The sequence below is a fragment of the Caloenas nicobarica genome, chromosome 17 (assembly GCF_036013445.1).
Source record: "Caloenas nicobarica isolate bCalNic1 chromosome 17, bCalNic1.hap1, whole genome shotgun sequence".
In the NCBI taxonomy this organism is placed as follows: Eukaryota; Metazoa; Chordata; class Aves; order Columbiformes; family Columbidae; genus Caloenas; species Caloenas nicobarica.
Genome location: NC_088261.1, coordinates 153,623 through 170,857, shown reverse-complemented (window position 1 = coordinate 170,857; position 17,235 = coordinate 153,623). Strand labels below are relative to the sequence as shown.

General features: G+C 44.6%; 1 protein-coding gene across 2 annotated transcripts in view; it reads left to right on the top strand.

The window, feature by feature from the left end:
* The first annotated feature begins 319 nt into the window (after positions 1-319).
* PITPNM3 (PITPNM family member 3) overlaps positions 320-17,235 on the top strand; it is a 54,143-nt gene continuing 37,227 nt past the window's right edge. The window contains exons 1-3 of one of the 2 annotated variants that reach the window (XM_065646904.1): positions 320-432; positions 5,424-5,523; positions 12,248-12,343. In XM_065646904.1, coding sequence (XP_065502976.1) covers positions 5,433-5,523; positions 12,248-12,343 — 187 coding nt within the window. In that variant the 5' untranslated portion in view covers positions 320-432; positions 5,424-5,432. The remainder of the gene's footprint in view (positions 433-5,423; positions 5,524-12,247; positions 12,344-17,235) is intronic. The other variant, XM_065646905.1, reaches the window with a different exon arrangement.

Here is a 17,235-nt window from a genome sequence, read left to right as displayed (position 1 = left end):
GTTTGGTTTCTACAATTAGACATCTTGCCCACGACAGCAAGGGAGCCCCGACAGCTCCCCGGCGGGCGCACCGTGGGGCCGGGTGAGAGGAGTCAAAACCCCGCTGCTGGGCTCGGGGGGCCCGCGCCGGCCGCTCTCCCCAGGCCGCCCGTGAGCGGCCTCGGCCCGGCCCGGCCCCCGCGGAGCCGTTCGCTGCGCCTTTAACGACGGCGGCTGCGCGGCGGCGCGCGGGCTGCGCGGCGGCGTCTCCCGGCCGCGTCTCCCAGCGCCGCCGGCGGGTGGGCGGTGCGGGGCTTCCGCCGGGAGCAGATGGGGCGGCGGGGCGCGCGGGGCCGGCGCGCCGGGGGGGCCCCGCGGGCGAGCACCTGAGGCGGCCGGCGGCGGCTCGGCGGCCAGCGGGCGGCCCTGAGATGGCGAAGGCTCCGCTCCCAGGTGAGTGCTGAGCCCGCGCGGCGGGACGGGACAGCGCCGAGGGAGCGCGGCGCTGCGGCCCTCGCGGGCGATCCCGGTGCCGTGTCCGCCGGCCCACCGGAACGGTAAATGCAAACTTAGCTGAATGAGGCATAGGTGCGTTTGCCCTCCTCGTCTTTTTTGAGCGGGGTCCGCTCGGTCTTCGGTGCCCGCGTCGGCCGCTGCCCGCGGAGGCGCCGCGCGGGGCTGCAGCGGCATCACGGGCGCCCGCCCCGGCCGCCGCCGCCTGGCCGCCTCCCGGTTTTTCTCCCCGGTGCTGGGCCGGGAAGGGTCTCTCCGCACTCTGTGGAGCTCTGTGGCTGCCGCCTGGTGGAGCCGATGCTCGCTGCCGTCTGCTCGGCAGAAACAGCCTGGGACGCAGCAGCCGGGGGCTCCTCTGCAGGCAGGAAGGTGCGTCCCGCCTTGCTGCAGGAACAGGCAGGTGCAGTCTCTCCTGTGCCTTGCTGGAAATCACGTATTTTGACTCGCGCGTCCTCCAGAGTCTGAGCAGTTTGGAGGTCGCTTAACTGGAGCTGAGGCCAAAGGGCTTGGGGATACTCAGAAGCAAAGCCCTGATGCCCTGTGCCTGGTGGCAGTGGCTGCCCCGCACCAGGCAGCCTGTGCTCTGTGTGTCAGCTCACAGAAGAGACGGGAAACCTCTTGCAGAAGTGGTTTTTTTCTAGGTTGCACACAGAGCCCGTTGCTGTTTAAGGTGAAGGCCTAATTGTGCTATGACTGAATGCCTGCTAGTCTGTACCTGAAACTTGCCTGGTGATTGGTGTCCGTTCTTGCACAGCTTTACAGCAGCATGGTAATATTAAAGCTAAACCCAAAGTTTTTGCCCAGCAGTGGTGGTTTGTGTGTTGTTGTGGTTTGGTTTTTTTTTTTAAATTCTGTGAAAATACGCATGGATTGGTGGCAGCCTAGAGACATAGTGCTCAGGAATACGAGAACATCAATAATTTCAGAAGATGCAAAAAAGGTATTGAACTAAACGGTTGTTTCCATCCTTGGAAAATGAAGAAATAATCAAGTGAGGAGAAAGTCTCACGGTTTTTTCTTTGGCATTGGTTTGTAGTCCTTTTACCTTTAATTGGAAAATGAGGAAGCATTGCTTTCACTGTCAGTGGTACTTGAGTAATGTAGCTTGCATATGTAGCTTGCTCAAATCCAACTTTGCACAGGAATTTTAGGAATTTTAAAGAATGGTGCTTCTCTTAGATGTGATTCCGCCTCATTTCAGTAGACAAAATATGACTTTTGATGGTAGCTTTATGATGTTGTCCCGACTTCTTATTGTAAAGAAAAGCAGGAACTGACCGTTCACCAGGGAGCTCTGGCAGAACATATCTGGGTTAGGAGCAGGGGAAATGTGCCGCTTTTATAAATTTAGCCTACTGAGTTTTTAACAAATATGCATGAATATGTTGTGGCTCTTGCTTGTATGTACCCTGCCTTGCAGCCCCTGCCAATGCTGTAGCCTTAAGACAAACATAAAGATCGTCATTTTAGTAGCCATGAAATCTGCTGCTTGATCACTGTTGGATGACACGTGTGGTCAAAAGGGGCTTTTAGAGGTGGTTGACTTGTTTGAGTAGCCAGATCTCACCTAGAGGATTCCAGATCTTAAGCATTTGGAATAGTCCCCACGCAAAAATTCTTGGGCATTTGCAGGATTGTAGGTTGCAAAATCCTGTAGCAGCAACTGCAGATCACTACCTGACACGTCCCTCTGGGGGTGGTGTGGTATCCGCTCTTTATCTCCTACTCCATTTTTTAACAGGCAGCAGTGACTCAAAAATGCCTCCTCAGAAAGCCAAAATCTCTGCATTGTGAAAGTAGAGTCCTTCAGATGTGATGCAGGCAGTCCACCTACAGTCGTTGCAGGAAAAGGTTAGAGACTATTCATATCTTCTCTGGTTTTGGGGAGTGAGTTTGGAGGAGGTGATGATACTGCTGAAAGGGAGAGTGAAGTTAATTTCTGCGGTGGGGAAGCTGGCATCCGCAGCATCAAGAAACGGCTCTAAGAGATGCACCACATTTACAAGAAAGCCTGATCTAGGATTTGGAGCCTGAACAGTCATGTTAAACCTCTTCTCTGTCTTCCTCCCGTCTTGCCAATAATCCCATAAGGTGCAAGACTGGAAATGTCACTGGTAGCTTAAAATAGGGGCTTAAAGGGCTGCATGGCTTAGTTTCTTGACTCGTTTCGTGTACTCAGTAAGCAAATACATTCCTGTCCTTACCATCTGCTGCAGAACTGCCAGTTGAAGGATGTACAGAGTAGGTAACCAGGGACTTGTTGTTGCTGAATTGCGATGAGATGAAAGGCACTGTGTGAGTAATGGGAGAGAGGAGTTGGTTATATTGGCTGTTTCTGACCACAGTGGTGTTTGTACTTTTCCTTTAGTTAGCTCTCTGCATTTTGTGTGGACTTCTGCCTGTAACTGTGTCACTGGTTTTGTCAACTGTGGTCCTTTTGATTTTTATTTAGGGACTGGTGCAGCCACAATGAGAATAAAGGGAGTTCCTGATACTCCTGTCTAGCCTTTCTTGTTATCTGTTCAATCTTGCTGCCTCTCCTCTCCATTTACTGTCCCAAGCTGCTTTCTTTCCAAAACTGACCACTTTATTCTTCCCTTAATCTTTCTGTTTTTCCTTTGTACCTATCAACCTTTTTCTCACCTCTTAGAAATCCAGTCTCAGTACGCTGCCTCTGTCAGCCAGGACTGTTCTCAGAGGGAGTGTTGTAACATCTCTTCCTGGGCTGCAGCTTCTCTGACAAACTTGGTGACTTTGTTCACTCCCAAGACCCTACTGGCTTTGTTGCCCTTTAGGGATTACCTTTCTTCTCTTTCTCCCACTTACATGCTCGCAACTTCTTGCCTTTCATCTTGCTGCCTCTTAAACCAGGAACTTTCTCCTAGTGCTTGTTCTCAAAGCTTCCACTTCTGTCCCTTTTAATTCTTCCTCTTCTGTCCTCTTTCTGAAGTGCCAGCAAAGCTGCTGAGTCTGCAGTACACAAGACTGTAAGTGCACACAGATTTCAGCAGGGCAGGACTCGGCCTGTGCTTGGAGCACTGCAGGTTCATGAATGGAAGGTAGAGTTGGATCTGGTGGCTTGCTGCGGACAGTGAGAGAAATCCTGCATGTTTCCACTGCTTTCCCATGTCAGCTCCCAAGCTTCCTCAGCTTGTCTGCAGTCTAGTTCTGGGAACCAAACAGGTGGGAAACTCTTTGTTATCGTAAATGTTTAGGAAGTTTGTTTTCTGCTGGTTTTACAGTCTCCACCTGCTCACCCGCAGGGCCAGGTGACTGCCCTCCCAGGAGGGAAGAACGAAATGGGATCACATCCCTTCAGAGCAGCTGCCAGTCAGGCGGGTTGGGCACTTCTCCCCCCCTGCATTGGCCTCCCTCTCCTTTATTTGCCTCCCCCTCTCTGGCTCCCTATATTCCTCCCCCTAGCCCCGTGGCCCACTACTCTTTTATTCTCCCCGCCTTTATATCCCTCTGTTGGGACCCCCCATTCCCCACTCTGGCTCCCCGTCTTCCTCTGGCCTTGCACGCTCTCCCCCTTGGCCTGTCGTGCCAGCAGCCACCAGGTCCCGCTCCGGCTGCCCCGCTGGCCTCGCGCGGCTCTGCCCTCGGCCTCTGGCCTCCTGCCGGCTGCCACTCAGTCCACTCGTCGCCCTTTCTCTCACTCTCAGCCTCCATCTTTTCCATTGGGTTCTCTCTTTTTATTTTCCTCCTTCTCTCCTTCACCCGTCTGGCCTCCCACTTTGCCCTCTGAGCACTCTCCCTCTTGGCCTTCCACTTTTTACTTCTCTGTCCCCCTTGGCCTTGTGTGTTCTCTCTGACCTCCCTCTTGCTTCCCACTTTGATTTTTTTTCCCTCTCCCCCTTTGGCTTCACACTTCTATAGACCTCCCATAGGGCTCCCATTCCACCCTGGTCGCCTTCCACAGGCAGTGGATTTCATTTTGATTTCAACTGATTTCGTTTCGGTTCCAGTCTCTGCTACAGATTCATTGTGTGACTTTGGATGAATTCTCTGTGGCCCTGCTAACAGTAATGGCGTATATGGTCTGTCTTTTCTGGTAGTCTGCGCACGGGCGAGGGCTTAGTCTGAGTGAACCGTAGTTTTCACTCTGGAATAATTGGAGCGAGGATCAGCATCTCCGTCTGTCTGATCTGAGCCCCTGAGTCTGAGGACTGCCTCCAGTAGTAGTTAAATTCACATATTTTTAAAGTACATCTTCAGTTCTATGTTTACCAAAGAAGAAATAAAATAAAACTAGAAAATAACGGTAGGTGATTTTGGCCTCTGGTAAGTCTTAACTGCATAGTCACTAAGTAACACTATGTGAGTAGCTCAGTTAAATCACTTAATGGGTAGGCAGGAAGCATCTGAAACCAGCAGAAGAGAAAGAAGTATTATTACACAACAGCAGTCAATGGTAACAGCAAAGGTCATGTTTTCTACCCAGCATCTCTTTCCAAATGGAAAAATGACGTGTGGTTTTAAAATTTTAATAGGAAAACCTTCCCTGAATTCAAAGTGGTAACAATTCCAAAACAACTTTTTGACAAGTGGAAATGTTTTAATCTGTGCAACAGAGTCTATTTTTGATTATTTTTTAATTGAGATTAATTCAGTCTTCAGCACTTCATGTAAAAGACTGAGTTTTCAGTAGCTATGAGAACGTTGTGTGCTATTTTGTCTCTGCTAACTAGGTTGGTTTGGTGGTATTCAGGAGTGCTTTTTTTATGGTTGCCTGTCTGTGGCATGTGCTTGTGTCTAGACTTGGTCGGCAAATGCTTATTACCAAGCAAAAGATGTAGCAAACTGCTGGGCCTGGTGCAAAGCTTGAAGTCTGTAATATTATGACAGTGACGTGAATTGCATTGAATTAGTTTCACAGGAAAGCCTGCTGCTGTAATTGCATCAGCTGAAAACTGCTGTTCTTGTCCCAGGCTGCTTGAATGCGTCTTCCTGGAAGGTCCGGTACAAGCACACCTGGGCCTGGATGCTCGACTGGACTGGGCTGGTACATTAGCGATACTGCCCATGCAGGTGAGGGGCTGCCCGGGCTGGCATCCAGATCAGCCTGCTTTCTTTCCATCTTTCCTGTTTGCCTGACAAGGCGAACATTGATTCATGCGTTGTAGAGGAGAAGAGGCCCTTTAGGAGCTGCTGGAGTGACTCTTCTGGACCTTGTCTACTTGTCTGCTACTCTGTCCTCTCACATAAACAGTGATGACTTGAGTCATAGTTTTGTTTCCAGCTGCAGTGTTTGTAAAAGCTAATTCAAACTGAGGAGAAGGCAGAACCAGTGAAGACAGGTAATGTGGCTGTGGTTTCACACCAAGGCTAGGCTCATTTCCCGTTGCTTTTGTAAAATGACTTTTTGACTCATTAGGTCCAATGGCAGAGCCATGTATCTTGGTAAAGTGTGCTGTCCACTAGAGGACATAATTTCCACAGGCAAACATTCCTTCTGTTTTACAGAAGGTATTACTGTGCTCTGCACACATTTCATCTCTGGATGTATTTCACCTAAAGAGATTGGGCCTACCATGTACTGTGTTGGTTTATTGTAAATCAGAGGTAATGTCAGTTACTGGAATGGAACAAGTAGATGCCTTTTCTTTCTCTTGACTTGATAGGCATTTTAAATATGATCTTTGCGTGACAAGTAATATTGAAACAGCTTTTTTGGTAGCAGCAGAACGTGTGGAATTATTGAGTGATAATGGGGGGGTCAGCTATTTTACTGCCAATCACAAGAGGATGCAACTGATTGTGTCTGCTGCTCTTGCACTTATGGAAGCTGCTGTACAGGGTATAGGTTTCAACTGTGATACTTATTTATACATCTTAGCGTTAAGAAAATCAATATCTAACATAGCTAAATCAGATAATGAGCATATTATGAATCTAAAAGTATTACCTTAAAGGATTCTTTTTCAACAACATTCAGAAGTGACTTTGCTTTTAGTTAGTAATGTATGAGAGCTACTGTGAGGTTGAGGTGTATGGTGAAGTACGGTGAGTCGCAAACCCAGATCTAGTATAGCCATGATGTGGAAAATTGTTTTCTGTGAGTCCTGCAAGAGTTGTGTTCACGCAGATATATGATAGTGTCAGCCACAGAAAAATTAAAATGTGAAATGATTTAATTCAGGGAAAATCAGGAGAGTGCTTTTCAAAGTTGCGTTTTACTCATACATCACATCACCTTATCTCATGTCACCAGATCAAAGGTGCAACAAAATACCAATGGAATTCCAGCTGTTCTTTGCAGAAAAAAAAGCAAGACTTTAACAGTAAAAAAATCACTGATTGTAATCTTAATTATGATTACAATTAATTTTAATTAATGCTAGCCTAACTAGGGAATGCAGCTTCTGTGTATGGTGCTGCATGATAGCTCTGCTTTTGTCTTCTCCCCCACTGCTATTGTGGGTGTGCACTCAGGGCAAGCCCCCAGTCAGCTCCCTCTGGAACAGCTGAGTTTAGCAACCTACAGTACTACGCAAAATAAAACAGTTAGGGTAGGAAACTTTGCTTCTGCTTCTCCTAGAAGAAAACCACCTGTACATTTCTGTGAACTCTCTTTCTGCCACTTGGAAATGTTCCCCTTGTATCCTGCTGTCAGTTTGTCCTGCTGCCTCAACAGCCTATGGGAGTCACTACGTATGCTTCTAGTTCAACTATTGTGATTGGCAAATTAGTGATGTAGCGCCTTTCCGTTAAAGGCATTGCATTTCTACATGGTTTCCCCTTCTGTCCTCAGGTATTGTGATACCGAAGAACTGAAATGAAATATAAGTTGCTACCCTGCTTGCAAAAATTGCTGAAATCTGGCTGTTAAGAATTAGTCAACAAATCTGATAAAGCGAAAATTTGCTGACTTAGAAGCATCAAGTGTCATTACCAAGGAGTTAGCCTGTATTTGAAATTAGGGCTGGTCTTCTCTGAAACAAAATAATAAAATAAAACATGCAGCAGTTGACACTGTAAATCAAATCAGTGAGTCCAGGCAATGCCAGTGTCTAATGCAATCAAGAAATGTTAATAGAGCCCTATTAAGGTGGCTAATGCTAATCTGCTGGCACAGAAGGAAGCAGACTCAATAAGACTAATGTATTAGGGCGATGCAATGCAGTCCAGCCAGCAAATGAATGTAGATGTGAAGAACTGCTGCAGTGAGCTTACGCAGACTTGTGCTGCTGACTGTTGCTATGTTTAAGCTGCTTCTAAATCTAGAAGCATTCCTAGTGCAATATAAAAAAACCTGATGCTCCCAGGGGCTTTTCTCATAGCCAGAATTTATGCCTGGAGATTTGTGACACTTTTCTCTGCCCTCCCTTCACAGTCTGCGTCAAACCCCAAGGTCACTGGAAGCACGCATGGGCTCTTCTCCATGAGGCTGCAGGTCCTGCCAGGAGCTTGCTCCAGCACCAGCTCGCCATGGGGTCACAGCCTCCTTTGGGGCATGTCCACCTGCTCCGGAGTGGGGTCCTCCACGCGCTGCAGGTTGATATCCACTCCACCGTTACCCTCCATGGCTGCAGGGGACAGCTGGCCTCACCGTGGTCTGCACTACGGGCTGCAAGGCCTGGAGCATCTCCTCCCTTCCTTCTTCACTGACCGTGGTGTCTGCAGGGCTGTTTCTCTTGCATATTCTCACTCCTCTTTCCAGCCGATGTTGCACAGCGACTTTTCTGCCTTCTGAAATATGTTATGACAGAGGCACTACCAGCATCACTGATGGGCTCAGCCTTGGCCAGCGGCGGATCTGTCTTAGAGCCGGCTGGAACTGGCTCTGTTGGACACTGCGAAAGCTTCTGGCATCTTCTCACAGAAGCTGCGAGCCCTCTTGCTACCAAAACCTTGCCATGTTAACCCCATACAATTTCAAAGCTTTCTCTGGTGTAAATGTAGATAAACTCTTTGACCTTGGACTTTGGGATCAGAGCTTAGACAGCTGCACATAAAGGGCGGGAGTCCCTAGAGCAGTTACTAGCATCACCAGAGTAGAAAAACCTGATTCTGGCAAACTCTTTAAAACTCGGGCGTCTTCTGCATCCCATCCAGTTGTTAGCAATGAAATTTGGCTGAGCTGCAGGACAGAACTCTCTTGTGATCGAAGTTAGTAGTGAACTTTGTTAGGACTTCAAGGGTACTTAAGTGCTTAGGCATCTTTTTAAAGGCTTTCATTAGGGTTTGAGGTACAGTTTTTTTACTTTTCTTTATATCTGGGGTTTGTACAGATTATGTAAAAATCTGCATGTGCTTATTGCTGCATTACATTGCTGTGCCTTGAGATTCACATTCTTTCTGGCTGGCTGGGTTTATTTTAAGGTTATTGCTAAGAAGCGGGACTGTTTTGCAGAAACATTTTGAAATTGCCATGCTTGAAATCAGTTTTCTTTGTCTTTCCCTGCCTTGAAAAACCAACACAACCTCTGTAAGCTTAAAAATGAACACATCAGAAGATATTCTTCCCTACTGCCAAAGAGTAAAGAAAAGAAAAAAAACAAAAGAACTTGGGGGTCAGAAGAAGAGAGCAGAATCCAAGCGAATTGGATAGGTTCTGGTAAGAAATGTACAGGAAAGAGCTGTTACTAGTACAAGCAGATACTGCACATTGTGCATTGCTTATCGTTTATAGATATGCATCAATTTAGAGCCAAGACAGTGAATTTATGCAGTATCAGTGAGCTTTTCTGAGTGGCAATGTGGCTGATCGGGTGTGGATTGACTTAACAGAATCCACTTTGCTGGCACCGTGACTTCTTGGCTTTGTCCTACATTTAAATCTCAAATCTGCCACCATGTTGCTGCTGGGCTGCACTGTCTGACCTGGCCAAAGCATGCAGAGCTTTCCATACACAGGGCCTTGCCTGTCCTCGCTGTCCTTCATCTCCAATACCTTTTTACCTCAGCAGTGTATCTTCTCTTGCTTATGCTTCTTCCACCACCATTGCTATTATGGAGTTTGTAGATTGCTCCCTTTCCAATATAGTTCTGTGCCCTTTTGTGCCATATATGCAATCATGCAGTGTGAGCTTGAGGCACACAGTTCAGTGTCTCTCTAGGACGCTTCATGTCACAAAGCTTCTTATCTGCATGCTTGCAAACACCTGTGTGCACACAATTGTACACCTTAGCTTTTTTGCTCCTCATTTTGGTCTGCAAACAGCTTAGGGTAAGAATCTTCTTTTTCTTAAAATGAGTACAAATTTATCTATATTTTTAAGGGAACTGGGAATTAAGGAAAAGTAGTGGCTGTTACGAGGTCTTTAAACAGTCGTTCTGCTGTATAAATGAATCATAGCAAATGAATGATAATCATAATGAGGAACGAGCCTTCAATGAATCATACTAACTGGATCAGGTGAATGCATAATTGGAGAGTTTTTCAAGTGGATGCTTGACAGAAAAATAAATACAGTGCTAAGTTTGATCCTAGTACCTGATGGTGTCTTGTGTGGGCTTTATTTTGTTTTCTTTTTATCTAAGCATAGCAACCAGCATGGCTTTAATCATAATCACAGGTAATAAAAGTAGAACAGCTGTTTTGCTGTTCTTGCCTTTGCATTGTTTTTTACCTAGTCTGTGGGATTTCTGTTCTTTGATTTGTTATAATAACCAGGAACTTCAATCCTAGACTGAGATCACATTACGTGAAGTGGTGGGAAACACAGAATACATAGAACAGTCTTTGCTTTGGAGGAGGTGCTGTGTATTGCTGTACATGCTGCAATATAAAAATATTGTAATTGTTTATTTTCCTGGTAATGATCATATACGATCAATCCAATCCAAGCCTGGATACCTGCAAGCTAGATGTCAAGAAAGAGGTACTTTTCTGAAGTGTGATAACGTTCCCCTACTGTCTCTACCGTCAAGGAGTACTGAAGTCCTGGCTTGTGTCTCGGTTACATGCCAAAGGCTGAGACGGGAATCTGAGGTCTTATGTTGACTTTCGCGATGGCGGCAATTTCATGTAATTGCAGTGGACGATGTATATTGCTGTGAACGTGACTTGGAGCATCTTGTGCAAATAGTTGTTAAATACCTTTCAACAGAAACTCATCTGCTTTGTATCAATCTGATAACTTGCAAACCATACTTTTGCAGTGGTAATTTTTAACAAACAACGTGAATATGCACATTACTGTGTTAAGTAAAAGCTTGAAATAACTCTTCAGTATTTGTGTGATGGTTTAAAAAATGGCAGCCTTTAAAAACATTGCATATTGTTACAAGGAATTTCTTAAACAGAAATAAAAAAGGTGGTGCTTCCCATTCTCATACTTTGAAATTTTGGAATTCTTGGTCTTCCAAGCACTGACCAAATGCAGACTTTTCTTTGTTAGAAGTTCAGAATAGTGTTCTTTCTTCCACTGTTTTGACAACTACAGTGATAAGTTCTAGAAAATATATATTTGAATGGAGAGACAGCAAGGTGTTGTTTGGTAAGGAATAATTCACTTTGCTGTTCCCTATCATTAGTAAAAGGTTTCAGAAGTCTGTAGCAGTGAATGTAATCTGTATGCATTCTCTGGTAGCTGCCAAGTATCACTGGACACATTCCCAATACACTCTGTATTTCTGTAATGAACACTGACTCCTTAATAACCAATTATTTTGATTTTATTTTTTTTAGCTAATAAAATGCTGTTAACTGATTTTTTTTTTTTAACTTTGTTTTTGGCCAGCTAAAATCTGCTTCCTCCTACCACCTTTCATTTATATTTCTAATTAGTTCATGTATAGATGGAGTAAAAGTAGAACAAAAGCCTGTGACCTAGTGACATGTTTCCCCCAGAATAATGTGGAAGGATGCTTCTCCTGCCTGAGTTGCTTTTTTACTACTGAGAGAAGGAGTGGACAAGGCCTCAGGATATTAGATTTCAGGTCTGATGTCATCATTTAGAGAAATTAATAAAACAAACGACACTATTCTGTTTGGTAAGGAGAGTCCTTTCTCCAATAGCTGCAGTGTTGTTATGGATATGGGGGATTTGATCCCTGGTTCCCCACTGATTTGAGGGGGAACTTTGTTAGTATAAGCAATACATTTCTCTACTGCTTTCTAGTGTTGAGTTGCTGTAGATTTGAGGAGAACTGATATAGTTAGGTAGGTCTGGTTTATTAATTACAAATTAGTTTGAATATGATAGTCCATTGGGACCATCTGAGCTGTCATGACTACATCTGTTACTGTACCTATTCTAATGTGGTTTTACCTTACTGTCTTCAAATGGCAAGCTTCAAATCGAAGCCCCAGGCTCCAGCAAAACAAAGCTGTCTGATGAAAACAGCTCGGTGAGTGAGAATGCAGTAGTTTGTCAGTAAATCTGTGAGCCAAATAGGATGGCATTTCTTATAGAAGTGAAATGGAATTTAAATGGGAGCAACTGCCGTGTCCCGGGGAAATGCTACTTCAAAAACAATGTACAGTTTGAGTGTTGGAATTGAACAGCCTTGCGAATTCAACAGAATTTATCTTTTCAAGTCACTGCATTAGCTGAAAGTTATGCAGGCTTATCTTTAACAAGAACTTGTTTTAATCGCTTTTGTTAGGTGAAAGTGAGAGGTGTAGTTTTTGTGCCATCCTGAGAACTCTGGCTGACTGTCAAGGTTAAAGCACATGCTCTGACCACAACAATCCTCTTGAGCCATCAACACAAACTGTTTATGAATGTTTTTTTTTTTTTTCCATTAAGCCTGGAGCAGAGGTGAGGATTCCCTTGGGTTAACGTGAGTCTCTCTGTATTTCCAGCTGGCCCACACCGATTCAGTGCTGCTCAGTGGCACATGCAGAACGTCCTCAAAGACTCCGTGGAGAGCTCCGATGATGAATTCTTTGATGCGCGAGGTCAGTACATGGTTTTAGTCTTCCCCTCCCTGTTATTTCCCTAGTTTTGCAGCAAGTAACCAAGCTCCTTCGGAGATGAACTGACAACACACGTTATCTTCAGACTGAGATCTGAAAAAAGAACGTTAGATCTTCTCTCAAGGATTTGTGAATGGGCCTAAATTTACTGAAGGTGGGTGAGTGGGCTGCCATGAACTGGATCTGGCATCAGAAGCAGCGTGACTGCAACAGTACCGAGCTTCACGGGGTCTCTTGGGCCCAGCTTGTTTACAGCTCATGTAGTACATGATGTTACAGCTGGAGTGCTCTTGTTCGCAGTTCCTGGTGGAGGCTGTGGGTGACTGTTACCGGTGGCCAACTCTTATAACCAATGGCATAGGTTTTCCATTCTGGTAAAACTTTCACTGAAGTGACTGGGACCTCTGCTTGAAAGGATGTCGTAGAGTAGGTTTGTTTGTTTTGTTTAAAAAAACCCACTCTTAAATATATTCCGTGGAACAAAGTTTCCTCATCTGTTGCCTGTGTTTATAAGGTGTGAATTCAATTCAGAGCCTTTTCGAAGCCTGAGACATGAGATATGCATCAAATATCAGTTTTCTTCCCTGTTCCTGTACAGCTGGGCCTACAGTAATATCTACTTGGCTGGCGTAGTGGGTTCTGTGTCTGAGAATCAAGAAGCAATCGACAGAAAAGTAAAGAAATAAGTGACTCAAGTAAATAAATAAGAGCGTTTTAAAAAATATTTATAGGTAGGCTGAGGCACAAAGCTCAACTATATGTTGTCTGATGTCACAATGCCAGCTCACGCCAAGTCTGAAATTGGCTCAGATCTGCACTTCTGAGCTGGGATTTAGTAACCCATCTCTATTTGAAAAGGGATTTGAGAGCTCTGAGTGAAGAACTTGGAGCTCTGTGTGTGTGCACATGCATGTGAGTGCATGCTTCAGAAAATAGGTTGCTGAATGCTGATTTCGCCCCCCCCCCCCCCCCCTACTTATTCTGAAACAAACAGCTATCTTATCTGAAAGAGACTTTTAGCACAGGGATGTTCCAGCTGTCTGCACAGGGAGAGAAAAGAAATATAGATGTTATAAGCTGATTTGTCTCTTGTAATCTTTATTGTCAGTGAGTAGGCACGCAGGCACTGCAGCTGGTACTTGCACCTAGATTTATTTTTTTTCTTTCCCCAGATGGATACTTCATTATTATGGGAATTTAACATCACATTAAGAGTGCTGTAAACTGTCATAGGTACAAAGCTGATGTGGATGCATAACTAAGATTTTGGGTGAGAGACTCTGTGTGGCGTATGTGTGTAGACACATATTTATTTGCTTTTTTAACTGTAGGAATGGCAGCTAGTAGTCTTGCGTTTTGGAAGCAAAAGCAAAGTCTCGAGGTATTTGTGTTATGTCTCATGAGAATCCATGCCCTTGAAATCCATCTCAGTCTATGGAAGTCCTTCAGAGGATCACAGAAATGTGTATCATCCAGGGAATCACAGATCCTGGCAGTGAGGAGTAGGCAGGATGAAATACAATCTCCAGGGGTTTTGTGAGGAAATAGTAGTCTCTGTTCTTTGCATGGGGCTGCTTATGGCTAGGTTTCATGAAATGAATCTACCGAAATATTCATGGTAAGATAATTGTGGACAGTATCAAATTCCAGGCAGTAAGAACAGCTGGAAGGATTCACCAGGACACTATAGTTATTTGCCATCCAGAATTTGCCACTGTTTTAAGCTCTCTCAGTTTTTCTTGGCACTTTGCTGCTGTGATATTACTGCCCCATGTACATTGAGTCCTGCTAAGGTAAATGGCTCTGCTTATACTACATGCTTCGTGGTCTGAAAACCTGCAGTTAATGCTGCTTTGCCTCTTGGCTGGAAAGCAGGAGGAGAACTTCAGCTGCTGAAAATTGTTTCTGAGTTCACACCAAAGGGCAAGTGGACAAGTTGCTGCACAGCATGACAGTTAAAGACTGTTCAGTGTGGATGTGTGGTTTTGGGTTTTTTGGGGGTTTTTTTTGTCTTTGGGCAGGAGAACTGTGTGCTAAGTAAGCAAGTCGTTTTTCCTGGTGTGTATATTTACAACTTGGGTAAATCCTGCACTGAGTTGCAAATAGACTACTTTGGGCTTCTGAAGGGGCCTGTAAGTCTGTGTACTGCCACAAGCTGTCAAGAGCAGTGGTCATCTGCCAGCTGCTGTCAGGTGGACTATAAAAGGACTTGGAAGTGCTTACGAGCTGTTGATACGAATGGGAGGTTTTGTGCTTTCTTGAGAAGGAATGGCCTGTAGGCTTTTGTGTAGGGTGCTGCTCCAAATGGGGCCCATAACAGGAAATTGTAATTTCATCATGTTTCCAGGACTATGACTTTTCTAGAAAATTAAGGTGAAGAAGAGCAAAGCTGAGGGAAGTCCTGTGTGTTCAAATGTGTATCTTCCAATATGTGAATAAATAATAATAAAACCTTCTAGCCTCCCTATCAGTGGATGCGCCCTGATATCTGACACTTGAGAGTGTGAAACAACAGTTGGTAAGGAGGAGAGATCTCAGCAGCAGGTACGAGCAGGGCAGTGAGACTGTCTGTGCTCGTCACGCCACTAAAACACGGCACATTTACCACTCCAGATCCCTGGTGATGTCAATAGCAGCCAGATGTAGCCATGAGAGAAGCATAATTTGGCCTTAGCAACAAGAGATCTAAGAGCAAAATGAGAGTAGGACACTGGCCAATGTTAGTCTCGGTCTGGGGCCATATCCAAAGCAGCTAATTGTGAAAGTTGTTATTTTTTGTTGAAGTCAGTGAATAAATGTAAAAGTCTAGAAGAAGGGTGTGTGTGAGTTAAGAATAGAAACTGTTGTGTGTTTTGGTGAGGGCAGGGTGTGTGTGTGTCGGAGCATTGTTGGTAAGCATTTCGGTTAGTTTTGGTTTCATGTGGTGGTGCAGGAGCAGGGAATACTGTTTTTGACAAACTGTGTGCCTCTCCCCAGCCTTGGTCAGTGTACTGCTTCCTAAACAGGCATTTATTTTAACAGTTGCTATGTAACTCTTCTCTTCGAGTTCATGTACTGCAAACTATGTTGCATTCATGCTCCTCGATAAACAATTCCAATTCTTCTTTATAACCTAGACTCCAACCCCTAGTATGAAGACAAATTTAAGGTTCTTCTTGCTATGGCCCTGTTACCGTGGTTAATTTTGTTCTTGGTATATTGATTTTCTGCTAAAATTGCAATCCTCATTTCCCCGACTTTTTTGGGGAGTTTATGCACTGTTGACAAATTTAGCAACTTCCATGTCTAATTTCAGCACAAAGCCCACTGGCTGGAGCAGCTGGCAAAGCACAAGGAGCAATCCGTACATTTGGAAGCTAAAACAAAGCCAGCGTATGTAAGCTTCCACCTACATACTTATTGTGAGCCTTTTATCCATGCCCTTTGGAGTGACAGAAATGTTCCCTACAGCATTTGAGCTGTGGTACAAGTTCTCATTCAGCAAACACTTTCCTTCATACCACCTCACAAAGTTAGCAAGATGTCCTTTCCAGAGCTAGGAAGACTTTAAATATATGACTCGGGAATAATGTGGAGAAGACATGGCAAAACTGATAGTGTTGAATCATGCCGTATAACAGAAAGGAGTGACGGTGTGACTTAAAGACTGGTCCTGTTCGGGCACTGGACTCTTCACGGGAGGTGCAATGAGGTAGTGGGTAAAAAACAGATGGACTGTGAATACATATGGTCTATTTTAGGGGACTGATTTGCTGAGTCATATAAAGCTATTAATTTTATTTCTAGGTTTTCATTTTTCCAATTGTAAACTATGAGAAATCTTTTCTGGCAGGTGGCTGGAAATTAGAGGGGTATTTAAGAGGAAGCTGTTGATGATGGTTATTCTTAAAGCACCTGGGAGGTGATTTCGGGCTTTTTGTGGACTCCGTCAGAAGCAGCAAAGTTAACAGTTGATGGCATGTTTGTGAGAAGATGCAAATGGTAGTATCGCTGTTTGCAGGGGATTTTGCAGCCACTTTTTGACCTACTTTAAATTCAAATGAACTCCAACTTGAATGGTTATTCTGGATTTAAACTAGTCCAGCAGGTGAGAATCTGACCTATCAGAAACATAAGTTACCCATAATTTCTTTATCTGTGCACTAGGCTTCTGATTTAGAATGTGAGGGCATTTTTTTTCTTGCCTCATGAGTGTGTAACTGTAGCAGATGTTATAGTCAAAAGCCTGCTGACAGCTTTGCTAAAAATTGGAAAGGTTGTGTGGAATACAGCTGCCTCATTTTATCCAGCAAGGTTTGTTTAGTGTGCGTAAAAACTTTTGTCATTAGTTTTGCTTTTTTCAAATGAGCCTTATGGCACTGCCTTCTGTATTACTTTGTTTATATAAAGCTGAAACAAATAGATACATGGTATGTATTTCAAGCCAGGCTCTGTGTGTGCTTTCTCAATATTGTTATTCATGGAAGAGGCTATGGCAGCTCTTTGCTAATTAAGAGCTGCCCTTAATTTGCTGCACCTTCCTCTCTTGCAAATAGATCCACTAGTCTCATTTATTTAATTTTAAAATGCTCTGCTGAGCAACTTGAACGTTATTTGGAAATGCCGTCCACAAACTGAAGTGGAAGTTTGGGAGATCTAAGCGCTCCTCAGTGTGTTTGTGCTCTAAGACAACAATGTGATGTAAAATTCTGCTGTGCTTAGCAAAAAGCCTCTCAAGGTGTGAGGGTTCTGATCCTCGTTCACTCAGGTATGTGAGTTTTAAGAAAGGCTATGTTGCAAAGATGGCTTGTGAATGCCTTAATGTAAAGATGTGTATCTTGCTTCAGTTTTTAGTGGGTGTCATTCCCCCTGCCTCAAGTTTAAACATCCATGGG